At 49.5% G+C, this 15,099-nt stretch overlaps 1 protein-coding gene across 4 annotated transcripts in view; it reads right to left on the bottom strand.

The window, feature by feature from the left end:
* The window catches only part of Tspan15 (tetraspanin 15), a 36,737-nt gene extending 23,556 nt beyond the window's left edge, over positions 1-13,181 (bottom strand). The window contains exon 1 of one of the 4 annotated variants that reach the window (XM_060369469.1): positions 12,945-13,181. In XM_060369469.1, the coding sequence (XP_060225452.1) occupies positions 12,945-13,040 (96 nt within the window). In that variant the 5' untranslated portion in view covers positions 13,041-13,181. The remainder of the gene's footprint in view (positions 1-12,944) is intronic. The other 3 variants (XM_060369470.1, XM_060369471.1, XM_021662733.2) reach the window with 3 other exon arrangements.
* Between the last annotated feature and the right edge of the window lie 1,918 nt (positions 13,182-15,099).

Here is a 15,099-nt window from a genome sequence, read left to right as displayed (position 1 = left end):
GCACTCTTGTCACACATACCTCAAAACCTAAGCCAGCCGTCAGAAACAAAAACAACAACTCTCCCATCACAGCCAGTTTATAACCTTTCCAAGGATACTTCCCGGAAAAGGGATGAATCCTATGAGTTTGAATGAGTTACCCCAGTAAACCTCAAGCATGTGACTACTTGATCCCCACTTGGTGAGTATTTGGGGAGGATTGCTGGAGGAGGTTTGTCACCAAAGCTTTGGGATTTGAAAAGACTTTATGGTTTGAGATGTGAGCTCTCAGCTGCTGCTCCTGCTTGCAGCGTGCCTCGTCCACTCTGCCATCATGGACTGTGTAACCCTCTGGAACCATGAGCGGAGCATACATTCCTCCTTCTAAGTGTTTCAGGCACCCCGCTGATCCCGATCTGCTGCAGGGCCAGGGTGTGGCTGGCATACCACACCTCTCTACCCTGAACTTTGGAGCTTAGGGGCAGGGACTTCCCTTCAATATATATATATATATTGAATATATATATATTCCAAACATTTTGGTCCCCTTTCTCTCCTCTGCTCTCCTCTCTCTTTCTGTATCTCTCTTCTTCTCCTTCTCCTCCTTCTATCTCTCCTCTCTCTGCACAGATTTCCCCCCTCCCCGTTCTTCCTCCTCCCCCACTGCCTCCCCACATGATGGCTGAGAGCTGCTTCCAATAAGCCTGCATTTTTATATATTATAACTTCACCTTGCAATTAGCTCATTCCTTCATTTAATCGTTTGGTGCATGCAGGTTTATATATTATAACTTCATCTTGCCATTAGTTCATTCTGACATTTCAACCACTTTGGTCATGGTGTTTCATTACAGCAATACAAAAGTAACTAAGACAACTCCTACTCTACATTCCACATCTATCAATCTTTATGTGCTAGGCACTGGGGCTTAGTAGGTGGAAAATCACCACAGTGACTCAATGGGCTCCTGGGTGGCCCCACTCTGCACCCCGTTCTATTCTCAACATGACAGGCTAAGGAGCTTGCTTAAAAGTCTTAGTGAGAGGAGCCAGCATGGTAACATTTGGGTGATGAGAGGGCCAGAGCTATCTTGGATGAGTATCCAAGAAGGTCCCCAGGCCTAAAAATTTGTAACTGATCAAGGATGGTGACTCAGGAGCCATGGCAAGACTGTCGCTCTAAGCAGAGGCCCTGAATGATATGAATAATCTGAGGGACTATGAGTTTTCAGATGCTCTGGGACCCTTTGGTCAAAGGAATGCCAGTTACAGTACAGGGACTATGATAGCGGCTTCTGACTTTTTCTTTTTTTTAATGTCTGAGAAATATTTTAGACACAATTGGAACACTTTTAATATGAACCTGAAAATGGTGTGCTTAGACTCAAGAACATTTTAAAATATATCCTAGTGGTTGGGCACAGCGGAGCATTCCTTTAATCCCAGCACTCAGATCTCTGTGAGTTCGAAGCCAGTGTGGTCTACAAAGCAATTTCTAGAACAGCCAAGACAATATTGAGAGAACCTGTCTCAAAATATAAACAGCAAAATACAGCCTGGCATACTTGAAGTGACTTGTCACGGCACGTACGAGCTCCAATGCAACGGCCAAACATCAAAATTCCTGACATGGGTGGTGGTCTGAGCTACTTACTACAGCATCCTTTTACCTTACCCACAGTGTACGCCTTTAATTCCAGCACATGGGAGAAAGAGGCAACTATATCTTTGTTAGTTCGAGGCCAGCCTCGTCTACAGAGCTAGTTCCGGAGAGCCAAGGCTACACAAAGCAACCTTGTCTTGAAAAACCAAAAATTAAAATTAAAATAAGAGAAGGAAAAAAGACCCATGCCTCATGTTCTCCAGGAAATCTATTGCAGGCCTCAGGCCTCATAACATATTAGCACTGGCACAGAAGTGTCAGGGATGACAGCCAGGGACCGGACATGGGTGGCCTCTTCTGGTCCAAAATTAATGGTCAAACTGGAAACTTCACCAACTTCTAATTGGAGCTAAGTACAGGCTAAAAAGGGAGCCTCCCTATTACATGCCGAGCTAGAAAACAAGACACTGAGGTCTCTAGAAAGCTGAGGGAAAGATATCAGTATAAACACAAAGGTTTGGGGATGGGAAATAGAGAGGAGACGGCCTGGCACCGTAAGCCTTCCTCCTCTGCTTTGAGAAAATTAAAGGCAAACACAAGGCTGGTGTGAGGGCTCACGCCTGCATAGCCTCCTGCTTGGGAGGCCGAGGTGAGGCAGGAGGACTGTGCTATAGTGTCAAATCCTGTCTAGAGAGAGAGTTGTGAGCACTACCTGAGCCTTCCCTCCCACAGGCAGAGCTGCTCTGAGTGCAGCAGCCAGAAGCAGCATGCTCCTCAGAGGCTGTGAGGTGCTGGGAGAGCCAGGTCCCTCTCTGAGTACTGTTCTTCTGCCCCACTATAAAGCAGAAATGGAATGGCCGCTCAGAGGTTCCCCCTTAGAGGGCCATCCTCCTTTGCAAACTATGACCTACTGTGACACACAAGGATCCCCACTCTTTCAGAGGGTCAGCAGACCAAAGGTGGCACCGTAACAAAGTCTCCCGGAAGAGCCAGACACAGTCACTGGGGACTTCCACGTGTCCCAAGCTCCAGCCGGCCTCCTACCATGTCCACATTGGCCAACTGCTTGTACTTATCAATTAGTGTTTTATGTTTGTATATGTATATATGTATACATACATGTATATATATGTGCATTATATAAACACATATAAACACACACGTAAATATATATATATATATATATATATATATGTAATAAGTACAAGCAGCTGGCCAATGTGGACATGGTAGATACATATACAAATATATGTGTGTGTGTACACACATATATGTTATTATTGCTTACTTTATGTTTGTTTTGAGACAGGGTCTTTCTTTCTCTCTGTAGGCCCGCCTGGGCTGAATTGGTAATCATGCCTCCTTAGCTTCCAGAATGCTAGGCTCACAGGCACAATCCACCTTGCTGGATGGGATTTTTCTTTAAAACGGTGACCTTGCCTCTGAACAGTCCCAGACCTAATCCAACCAACATCTATGAAATCAAAGACTCACGGTACTTAAAAAAAGAAAAAAGAAAAGATTTGTTTGACCTGTATGTGCCTGAACATATGTATGCATACCATATGCATGGTGTGCCCAGAAGAAAATGATGGGTTCCCTGGAGCTGGAGTCACAGGCCATGATGAGCCGTGCAGACACTGAGGACTAAACCTGGGTCCTCTAGAAGAGCAGCAAGCGCCTTTACCCACTGAGCCATCTGCCCAGCCCTTAATTATTTTCTTTAGTGTTCATCCCACTTACTACACACATGGACCATGACACCATGGTGTGGCCTCTAGAGATCAGCACACAGATACCAATCTGGCCCAACCCCCCTATTCTGCAGATGGCAATCTGAGACACAGTGATCACTCCCACAGTGTCACACAGTGAATTCGCCACTGGTCAGCAGCTGTGACCCAGTTCTCGCAGCTCCCAGGCCAACTGTCTCCACTAAAGGCTGCCCTTCCTCCTCAGGAATATAAGTTCTCACGCCCTGGCAAATCCTCTCAAAAAAAACAAAACAAGACAAAAAAAAAAAAAAAACTGCCAAAAAAGAAAAAAAGAAAAGAAAAGAAAAAGAACCATTCTCAGGACAGTGAAACTGGTGCTACTTCTGCTTCCTGCAACTCCAGGGAGCCAGCCTCTGTCGCTTGGGCTCTCTGCTGGCTCTTTCCTTTCCCACACGTGACTGTGGTCAGTGTACCTCCCTGGTAGAGCTGCAGTCTCTGCCCCAGGGGTCTACTGCCCCTTTCCTAGCACCCAGGTTCTTCCAGCGAGCCTCCTACTCCAGAGGCTCCAAAACCACCAGACTCCAAAGAAGTGTTTGATGAGTGACTGAGCAACCAAGCTGAGGTCCAATTGGCCCACCTGCCAGGGCCACCTCGAAAAAGAAAGTGTTTCCTGCAGAACAAAAGCTGTCTGCAGCAGACACTAAGTAGGCAGCCAGCCAAACTGTCCCTGTCAGAGCCTCCCCCTCACAGGAACACGGCAGAGACAAACATCTGCTCCCAGGGGGCTGCAACTGCAAGCATGTCTAGAAAGCAGCTGAGATGGGAGCCACGGGAGGAAGAGCTCTTAATTGTTAGTCCCACAAAGACAATGGGGGAGGATGGGGACCTGAGCAGACACAGGGCAGTGCTGGGAGATTTCCTGGCTGCAAATAGGGAGCTGAGGACAGAGCTCCATTGGTAGAGTCCTTGCCTAGTACACAAGAAGCCCTGGGTTCAATCCCCTGTGCCAGACAAATAGGCAAAGTGATGCCCACTTTTGATCTCTTGAATTCAAGGTCATTCTTGACTACATGGCAACTTCCAGGGTAGCCTGGGCTACATGCAATCCCATAAAAAAAAAAAAAAAAAAGAAGAGGAAGGAACAGGCCAGGAACCAAAAACAAGCTGGTCCATACAGGTCCCCCAGGGATGTTACGAATTGAGTGATGTAACTGTGGCTACCCAACTGGACCTGACAGCTCCTGCATGCCCCCCAGATCCACTGGGTCAGCAGCGCTGAGGGTGGGCATGGCTGTGGGGGTCTGAGCCACCTCCAGGGGCAGGAAGAAAGCACCGGGGACCCACCTGTCACATCGTTCCCACGCCTGCACAGGATGCTGGCACAGTGCTGTACAGTGAGTCAGATGTGACTGTGACTTCAGCCATGGCTGAGGGCATCGTGCTGCACCTGGCATAGATGGAGAGCCAGGAGCGCCAACCCTCTGCTAAGGCCGGGAAGTAGCAAAGAAAGGCCATGTGACTAACCTGGAAGACACATGCAGTGCCCATTCTGGAACAGACACACAGCTGTGCTGGACAGGAAGTAGAAAGGCTCTAACACGGAAAAACAGACTCCCTCTGCCAAGGCTGTTTTCCTTCTACTCACAAAGCAAATATTGATACCTCTTGTGGGGTCAAAACAGACGCATGTCTCTCAGTGAGAAAGTCCCTTTTGGAAAGAAGGAAACACACAATAGGCACTGTTTTCTTCATGAAACAGCTCTCATCTCATCTCAGAGACAGATATAAAAGGCGGCCACAAACAAGTTACTTACTTCCCCTCTCAGGCCTCAGTGTTTCCATCTGTAAAATGGGGTAGCATCCCCATCCTACCCAGTTCACCAGGTTGCTCTGAGAACACAGAAAGGTGAAGGAAAGCTTAGGTGGCGGCCATCATGGTGTCTAGAGAGACCCTTGGCCATACATTCTCATCCTATCCACGCCACCCCGCTCTGAGAGGCAATAATTATGTCCTTTCAACAGAATATAAAATAGAAGAACAGGAGCCAGCAAGAGCACTCATCAGCTAAACACAGTTGCCTCTTCCAGGCTCCTCACCTGCTCCAGCCCTGGCCTTGACTCGGAGCCTTCTGTACTTAGCACCCTGTCTGCCCGGGATGCTCCCCACTGCCTGTTCTCAGTCCCTTGCAGTGTCAGCTGAAAAGCCAGCTCCTGGTTAAGGACTTCCTTGACCACACCGCCTAAAGTAGGAACTTCTAGCCCTTCCCACTGACCCCCTGATTCCCTCTTAGCAAGGATGTCCATTTAAGGCTCTGTCTGAAAGCCTTTCTTGTTCACAGTTGTTTCCGGTCCTATCAGTTTCTGGCATACAAGAGTCATCAAATAGTTGACAGAATGAACTATGGTTATCATCCCTACCTACCCTAGAAAGAACAGTTGGTCTAGCCTAGAGCCTCTTGCCCCCAACCAATATGTCAACTCAAACCAGCTCAAGTCCAAAGTCCTTTCTGGGAAAGCCTTTCCCCCAATGCCCATGTGACCTAGCTCATGAAGAAGACATCTTTGCCTGCAGGTGGAGCAAGCTGGCACAGGAATTCCCTTATCTGGTTTCCTCTGAACCCTATCCCTGGGTGTCCCCGTAGAGTCACCTAGAGAGAAGAGGGGAGGAGGAGGACTGGTGATTCTGCCTGTTTCTTCGCCACAGGCCCTGGGTCCTGAAGGTTGAGGTAGCCACACTGAGATTGCCACTCCACAGGAGAAAAAGGGGTCGTGTGCAGAATCCCAGAGTCTTTGCTGCTCTTTACAACAGGAGGGCTGGAGGGCTGCAATCCCACCTCACTCTGGCTTGGGCTGAGGGAGGCCCAGGCCCAAGCCGTGGGCCATCCCCTATAGTACATTTAGCATAGCAGGCTTCTCCAAGGTGAAGGCCACTCGCTTCCAGCTGGGGTTTCACTATGTTCTCTTTGAAGCACATATCTGGAACACAAAACCAGCCCTGCCCAAAGAACCAAGGAGAAAAAAGAAATTGAGGAAGTAAAGTATCTACATAAGTACAGGACGTCCAGACAGGCGCCAATCAATACGAGACAGAGGTCCAGTCCTGGGGTAGGATCAAAGGTGAACTATTGTCTATATCATGTTTTTATAAATTGCTTGACTTAAAAAAAAAATCAGATACTTGTATGTTTAAAAAAAGAAAACAAAAAACAAAAAACAGAGCTCGTTTTCAAAAATAAGAACCTGCAAGAGCTGGGTGTGGATGCCATACCGACTGCCATAGCACTCTAGAGGCTGAGGCCAAAATATCAGCCGGAATTCCAGGCCAGCCTGGGCTAGGTGCCCTGTCTCAGACAGCAATGAAAATCTGCCAGAAACCATTCTGCTTCAGGTCTGATATGGCCTACACAGTGGGAGGAGGGAGGCTTCTCCCAGAGAGGCTGCCTCCCTCCCACCTGGAGGTGTGAGCACAGGTGTGGGGAGGGCTTGAAGGCTGTGGGCAAACACCTCTCTCCTGGTCTAGGGGAGCCTTCTGAGGCAGTTCCCCACTTCACTCCTGATTTCTTCTGGATCCCAGGGGTCTTTAGGGACCCTTCTCATTCCCCCAGGCTGGCCCTGGAGCACCTGTCAGGGAGAGGAAGGAAGCTGGTACTAGGCAGTGCCTTGTGTGTATAAGGAGTGGAGTGTTTACAGTGCCAGCCTCAGCTCCTAGCCCGTTTACATATCAGTCCTCTTACAGCAACTCTGGGTGTGCTCTGCTCGAATGTCAGAGATAAAGCAAAGGGAACCCAGGAAAGTCCTCCTAGGTCTCGGCGGGTGCAGAGTTCACACTCAGTGACAGTGAATGATCCAGGCGCTGTAGACTGGGCATCTAGCGTAGGCGGAGAATGCTCACTGAGCATTCACAAAGCCCTCCCTGGATTCGAACGCTAACACCACATAAGAAACTGGGCATTACAGTGCATGCTTGTATGAAGTGGAGGCAGGAGAATCAGAGTTAAACGCCACTCTCAGCTACACATTAGGAGGTTGAGACCTGGATTACATGAGATCTTGCTTCAATAAATAAACAATAAACAAACAAACAAATAAATAAATAAATAAATGAAAAAGGAATGGAAAGGGGGGATAGAAAGATGGCTCAGAGGCTAAGAGTATTTGCTGCTCCTGAGTTCAATTCCTAGCACCCATTTTGGGCAGTTCACAACTGCCTGTAACTCCAGTTCCAATAGATCTGAAACCCTCTCTGGCCTCCTGGAACACACACATGCACACATATCGTGCACATAAACTCATGAAGGCATGCACACATACACATAATAAATAAATACAGAAATCTTTAAGAACAAAAAAAGAATCAGAGGAAAGGACCGGAAGACTAGCCCATCCTTAGAGAAGGCAATTTTGTTCCTATTCCCTCCTGCGCTCATGACCTCTCCCATCCCCCGGCCTCCATGTTCACCACCACACTGGGTTCTTCTCTTCCTGATTCTTCAGCAACACTACCACACACCCTGACCCAAGCAGAGACCCAACAGGCTTGGCTTTAGGAAGCCAGGGACTGATGGTGAGTTCGGCTTAGCCCCCTTCAAGTTCAAAGCCTCCAAAGCCGGCCAACAGCAGAGTATCACTCACAGCAGAGGGGCTCAGCTATGTCCTGGGTGCGATCCTGGCCTTGTGGATACAGGTGAAATGCCATCACTAGCTCTAGGCTCTCCTAGAGCACACTCAGCCCTAAGCTGGTATTCAGAGAGAGCCACACCCCTGGCCTCCAGGATCCCAGAGCCCAGCAAGAAAAAGCCGTGTGTAAACAGATCTCCAGGACATTCTGGACAACGCTAAAATTAGAGGTGTGTCCCTGTAGTCTCCGGGCACACATGTTACAATAACTCACCCTGCCTATGGGAAGAGGAGGCTCTGGGTGCCTCTGGATGAGACTCACAGTGACAATTTGGGGACATGGCAAAGATGAGCAGGGAACACTGGGCTGAGGAGAAACCCAGGGGTTCAGGTAAGCTCCATGGAATGATCCCAAGGATGTCATTCAAGAGACCCCCTCAGAGTGGGCCAGGGGCATCAGCATAGGTGGCTCAGACTGGAAATAACCACGGAATTCCCCAGCTGCGGTCAGATTAAATAAAACTTTGGCACAGCCTAGAGTGAAATCTGTAAGAGCACCACGTAGAAAGAGGCACCCCAGGGGCCCATGAGATGGCTCAGTCAGGTAAAAGTTCTTGCCTTGCAACCTTAACAACCTGAGTTTGAGTCCCAGGACACACGAAAAGGTGGAAGGAAGGAGAGAACCAACTCCAAAAAGCTGACCTCTGACCTCCACATGCAAGATGCAGTACCTGCAACACACACATACATACACACACACACACACACACACACCATAAACACACAATAGCATTTAATTAGTTAATTAAAAGACAGAGGTAGACCCTGGCAGATATCCAAAATTTAAAAAGCTTTTGCTTTGAGTGACGTCCTGGTGATTTGGTTTATTCAGTGGTGTTTGGCTAGCACACACCAAGCCCTGGGTTCAATAGGTAGTATCATATAAACTGTGTGTGGTGGTGCATACCTGTAGTTCTAGCATCCAGGAGGACCAGAGTTCAAAGTCATCCTCAGGTACTTAGCGAATTCCATTCCAGCCTGGGATATCTGAGGCCCTGCCTCCCAGACAAACACATTAAAGCATTAAGTGGAAAGGTGAGGGGCTCCCCGCAGTTCTCTGTGCAGTATGAGTTCACAGGCATATGCATATTTGTGCCCAGGCCACCCTTTGCCTCAGATACCTCAGGGGAAAAAAATTTCGGTAAACTAGTAGCAGAGGTCCTCTCTTTTTAAGACAAGCCAGGAGGGGGAGGGGAGGACTCCACTGGCTACCTGCTTTTTTTGTTTGTTTGTTTGTTTGTTTACAAAAAGAACCCACTCCTTTCCTACTTTTCTTTTTCTTTAATTTCATTTATTTGTATTGTGCATGTGTGGGCACGAAGGTTACGGGGCACATGTGAAGCTAGAGAACTTAGGGTCATTTCTTTCCTTGAAGTGGGTTCCAGGGACCAAACTCAGGACATCTTTTAAGGAAAAATAGTTTACAAGTTAGGCATGGTGGTACATGCCTGTAATCCCAGGACTTTGCAGGTGCATGCAGGAAGATTAAGAATTCATGGTCACGGAGCTGGAGAGATGGTTCAGAAGTTAAGAGCACTGGCTACTCTTCCAGAAGTTCTGGGTTAGATTCCCAACATTCACATGGCAGCTCACAACTGTCTATAACTCCAGGTTATATTCTAAGGAATATGACACCTTCTTCTGGCCTCCTCAGGTACCAGGTACACATGTGGTATACAGACTTCTATGCAGACAAAACACTTATACACAAAATGAAAATAAATAAATTCTATTTGGAAAACAACAACAACAACTCAGGGACCAAGGACAGAAAAGCCTGACAGATGCGCAGTGATAATTTTTGTCTCCCATCCCCTCCCCTCAGACAAGTTTTCTCTGTGTAGCCCTTGCTGTCCTGGAATCTGCTCTGTAGATCATGCTGCCCTCGAACTCACAGAGATGCACCTACTTCTGCCTCTTAGGTGCTGGGATTAAAGCTGTGTGCACCACTGCTGCCGGGTTCTTTACGTCTCCTTTAAAGACAGGAATTCAAGCACCTCGGGTTTGCAGAGTGAGCAACCCTTGCCCCTACCCATCCTCTTGCCAGGGGTGGGGCAGGAGATGGCATGGAATAATGGGTTTTTCTGTAAACGGTTTTCAATTAGCGGGAAACTCCGTCCAGCTAAATCACTTAATCTGCAGCAGCCGCCATCCTGCAGTCACACTCTGGTACCTGGAGCCACCCCAGCAGCCTTGTCCCACGGTTGAGTTCTTGGCCGGGGTTATTTCTAAGCAGAAATACTGCTGGGGATGTACGGCAAGCTCAGTTGGCTAATGAGGAAAGGTTCTAAGTTCTGGGTCCTGCTCAGCCTCCAGAAAACAAGAGCAAGAACCAATGCAGGCATCTACAGGGGCTGCAAGGAGCAATGACTCTGACCTCGCAAGCTCGTCTGATCTCACGTGACTGTGCCTACCTTTTATATGAGTGAAGTTTGTGGGGGTTTTCTGCAATGTTGGAGATTGAACACAGAGCCTCCTGCATCCCACATCCCCAGTCTTTTCTCACTTTTTGCTTTGAGACAGAGTCTCACTAAGTCGCCTAGGCTGCCCTTAAACTCACTCTGTAGCTTCAGCAGGCCTGGGATTACAGGCCTGCACTACCAGGCCCAGCCACAATTTATCTTCACATAGCTTGTTCCTAATTCACTCTCTCATCACTAGTCCTAAAAGGAAATGCTGTAGGAAGCAAGGCAGAGTGTAACACTTTTCCATTTAATGGGTGAAAAGGGAGAGAGGTGTGACGAGACTGAGCCAGTGGTTACACACTGAAGGGGAGGAGGGTAGATGGGATGGGACTCCCCCTTTCCATCCTTTACCTTGGCGTATTCTTTTGTCTCTGACTTACAGGCAAGAAAAAACTGAGAAGACTCACTGTGGTCTCCCAGGACCACCCAGTGCTGGTGGTTTTCAGCCCCGCTGCACACTGCAGCTGTATGAAAAGCTGAGCTACTTGGTAACGAGTTCTTTCCCCAAGGCATAGGGATCTATGGTGTTGGAAACCTCCCAGTTAATTCTGATTTCACTCTGGGTGAGAGCCTGTGTCTGAATTATAGCTCAAATCATCTACTCCAACCTTCAGTCTCCCCACAACTTACACCCCAAGTCTCTGCTCTACCCTCCACTCTTGGGGCCCCAGCAGCGCTGCTTTATCATTCTTTCAGGGTACCTGGCGTCAGAGAACTGGGCTGGGGAGCTAGCCACAGACTATAGCCAGACGTCCTGAGACCCAGAACCAAGATGTTGTTTGCCTACGGCGTGCCAGTGAGTCCAGGATGCAGCAGGACTAGAGTCAAGGCCTACTGGCTGCTGGCAGGTTGCCTCTCAGAAGGGTCCCATTCAAAGCCAGTCCTAATGGCCAGCCCGGCAGCTCCTGCCAACAGAAGAAACGGGGGGGGTGGTGTGCGGGGAGGCTGAGGAAGAGGAGGAGAAGAAATGCAAAAAGAGAGAAAGATGACAGCGAGAGGAAAGGAGGGAGGAAGGAACTTATTTTGGGGGGACCCTTTGGTATCTCCAGACACACCCATCCTATGTACACCCTGGGGACGGGGGGGGCTCTATTCTGGAGAGGCAATCATACAACCAGTCTGTGGAAAAAATATCCTCATGTCTAGACTGATATCCAGCTACTCTAAAATGCCCTGATGAGCCAAAGGTGGTGGCACACCCCTGTGATTCCAGTACCCAGTGTGTGGGAGGTAGAAATGGGAGGATCGGGAGTTCAAGGCCATCACCAGCTACACAGGGAGTTTGGGACCAGTCTAGATGACATGAAACCCTGTCTAAAAGGATAAAAAAAGAAAAAGTCCCTTGGGACTTTTTAGCTTATACCATTCATGTCTAGATTCCTTGCCCATAATAACATGGTGCCAGACACGGTGTCTTACAACTGTAATTCCAGTACTTGGGAAGCTAAGGCAGAAGGATCACTGTGAGTTTAAGACTAGCCTGGGCTATTTCTGAGTTCAGCCAGAAATGCCTAAGACTCTGACTCAACACAAATGAGCAAACACACACACACACACACACACACACACACACACACACCAGCTAAACCGAGGTACAGTAAGACCCTGCCACAGCAACAACAACAATAATAGTTAGGTGTGGTGTCACGTGCCTTTAATTCCAGCACTTGGGATGACAGAGGTAGGTACATAGAAAGACCCTGTCTCAAAAACAACAACAATAATGTTATTATCTCCCATTTTTTTGAGCTCTCTGTGGTCTTGCCTTGGCCTACATCATTTTATTTCCGCAGCCGTTCAGAGGGTTCAATAATCACTGTCTCCAATTACAGATGAGAAAACTATGATCAGAGAAATGAAGGAACTTCCCAAAACCACTCAGCTAGAAAGTGGTGGGCGGTATTCAAAGCAAGGTTGTGTACACCGCTGCCATCCCGATCCTCTGTGCCGCGGGCAACCGAGCTGCAGAATCATCTAGTGGAATGCCCCGCTCCGACTAGAACGCAAGCGCATCCTCCTTCCATCAAGGAGGACAGCAAGCACCCAAGAGAAGCATCTTGGCCCCAGGGAAAGCTCAGGCAAGTAACAGTAGGGACCAGAATCCGGGTGGCCGCAAGCACAAAAGCTGACGGTCTCTCACCGGGGTGATGGGGAGTCACACCCTGCTGGCGTGGTGGGCGCGGCCAGCATCGTACCCACCGCCTACCGGAGCACAGCGGACACGGCTGGCGAGCTAGACCCCAGCAGGTAGGAGTTCATAGATGAGCACAACACAGGTAGACAAAGTGGCGTCCTGTGGGCAGCCGAGACTGAAACCGGGCTGAGCTGGGGCCGCCACCATATCCCGGTTCCTAGGGAAGTGAGTGGGGCGAGGAGCCGTCGCGCACTCCCGGGGACTTCCCCGAGGCTGGACTCAACCCCGGGTCGGGTGTAGGGGGGTCCATCGAGGGAGCGTAGACCGTCCCATACCCCACCCCCGACCCTGGCTCCATCCGAATCACTCACCCAGAACACCGTGGAGTAGACGATGAGAGAGAACTTGAGCCAAAGATAGGAGAAGCGCGCGCAGTAGCGCACCTGCTCCGAGTCCCCGCGGGGCATCGTGGCTCCCGCGCGGGGCTGCGGGGCTGTGTCGCCCCGGCCACCGCTCCAGGCCCCACCTGCGGCTGTCCGGCGGCCTGGCCCGCCACCCGCGCTCCCTCCCGGGACTAACACTGGCGAGCCGCAATCACGGCGGGGGCCAGCGAGCGGACAAAGCCAGAGGCCAATGGAAGCGAGGAGGCGTGTCGGGGGCGTGGCCTCGGCTCCAGACCTATGGCAGACCGGGCGAGGGGAGGGGGCGAGACTGCAGGGCACAGACACCCGCGCTCCGGAGCCCAGCGTGGGAGCGGGTGGCTTGGAGAGGCGCCGCAGTAAGGGTGAGCCTGCCCAGTTATTAGAAAACAGGCTTTCGGGCTCTGGAGTTCAGTTACAGGGAGCTTGCCTAAGAGCCTGGGTTTCTAAGCATCCTCAAAAATAAAGCGGGCTTACCACTGTGGAAAATGAACACCTTGAGAAAGAGGCAGGGAGTAACTGCGACAGGGTTAAAAGTAAAAGTGAAGCACTTGGGAGACAGAGGCAGGAGGATCTCGGTGAATTACACTGTGAGTTCCAGGACAGCCAAAGCTACACAGTGAGACCTTGTCTGAATAAAACACAAGACAAAATCACGCGAGCGAGTGTTGCATGTTTGATGTGAGTGATGATGGTCTGCATCCTGGAAGGTCAGCTCTCCAGGGTGGAACTCGGTCCCTTTGGAGCAGCAATTTCCAGAGACAGATCTGCCCTCAGGCCCTTCCCCGAACTGACCATGGAAATCTCTTTTGGCCCCCAGCCCGGCTCCCTGCACTTCTCCCAGAAAATCCTTTTCTAGGTCCACTTTGAAACTCAGTCACCCACACTCAGCAGGGGTCTGACCTGCTCCAGCCTTACCTTTGCGGCCACAGGTGGCTATGAGTCCGTTTTCCTTACTAAATAGCCCCAGCTGTACTCTGCTGTTTTCCTGTCTCCGGACCTAACTAACTGAGCCCTGAGTCTGAGAATCAGGCACTCTGTGTTTGTGAGATTCGGTAATTAAACTCCAGCTCACAAGTCAAAAGCTCTGCAAGTTGCTGAGTGGGGGTCTCTGGTGGTGAATCTGGGAATGGCAACCTATAGGCAAGCTCCCTGGGCTAGATTGAAGAGCGGCAGGGAAATGTCTAGGAGGTGAGCAGAGCAGGTGCTGATCCTGGTACTCCTCTCTATCTGGAGATGTGTGGGTGTGGAGGTGAAGGCCGTGAGTGTGTGGGTGCCCCTGGATCCTGAAGAGGACATTGATTCCTTGGAGGTGGAATTAGAGGCAGTGCTAGGAACCAAACTTAGATCTTCTGCAAGCCCTCTTGGGTGCTGAGCCATCTCTCCAGGACTCTACCCTGTTTGGGGGTTTGTTTGGGGGTTCATTTGTTTGTTTGTTTTTTGAAAATATTTCATATACACACACAAATAAATTAAGCATAGACTCGGTAAAGTAACTTAGACACCATGACCAAACGAGTAAAGACTTTATGGAGACGCCCTTTTCACGTAGAGACAGCAAACTGGGCTAAATCCTGGGGGAGGGGGTGCTACAGCTGTCAATTACTTGAATGCTGTCTCTAGAACGTCTCATTTCCCTTGAACAGACCCTCCCTGCGAGGGCAGGCAGGTTAGCCTTAAGTGATTTTGCTGAAGTTACAGGAACCGGTTTTGTGGCTACCCCCTCATAGAGGTTTGCATTGTGGATATCTGCATGGGCCTCAGAAGGAGTGCTGAGATTTCGCTTTATGATAACTTGGCAGGGACATTTAGAAGGAAACTACCCTTGTCAGTAATGGCCGCGATGACCGAAGGAGAACATAATTCTACGTAGCTGGTGTTCTTGGGTAAGTCTGCAGACAAACAACTGGATCCATGACTCCCGTGCCTTTGTTTCCCCTTCTGTGAAACAATGAGGCTGGGCTGTTTCTATCCAGCTCTGACAGACAACCTTAGATTCCTTAATCAATAGGCCAGTCAATAAATGTGTATACTGCTTCTAGTCCTGGACTCTGAGGAAATGTTCAAAAAAGTAGACAAAAGAATTTCTGCCATAGCACTTGAGAGG

The sequence above is a fragment of the Meriones unguiculatus genome, chromosome 16 (assembly GCF_030254825.1).
Source record: "Meriones unguiculatus strain TT.TT164.6M chromosome 16, Bangor_MerUng_6.1, whole genome shotgun sequence".
Taxonomy (NCBI): domain Eukaryota; kingdom Metazoa; phylum Chordata; class Mammalia; order Rodentia; family Muridae; genus Meriones; species Meriones unguiculatus.
Note: the sequence above shows the minus strand (reverse complement) of the source record. Positions and strands in the feature narration are given on the sequence as shown.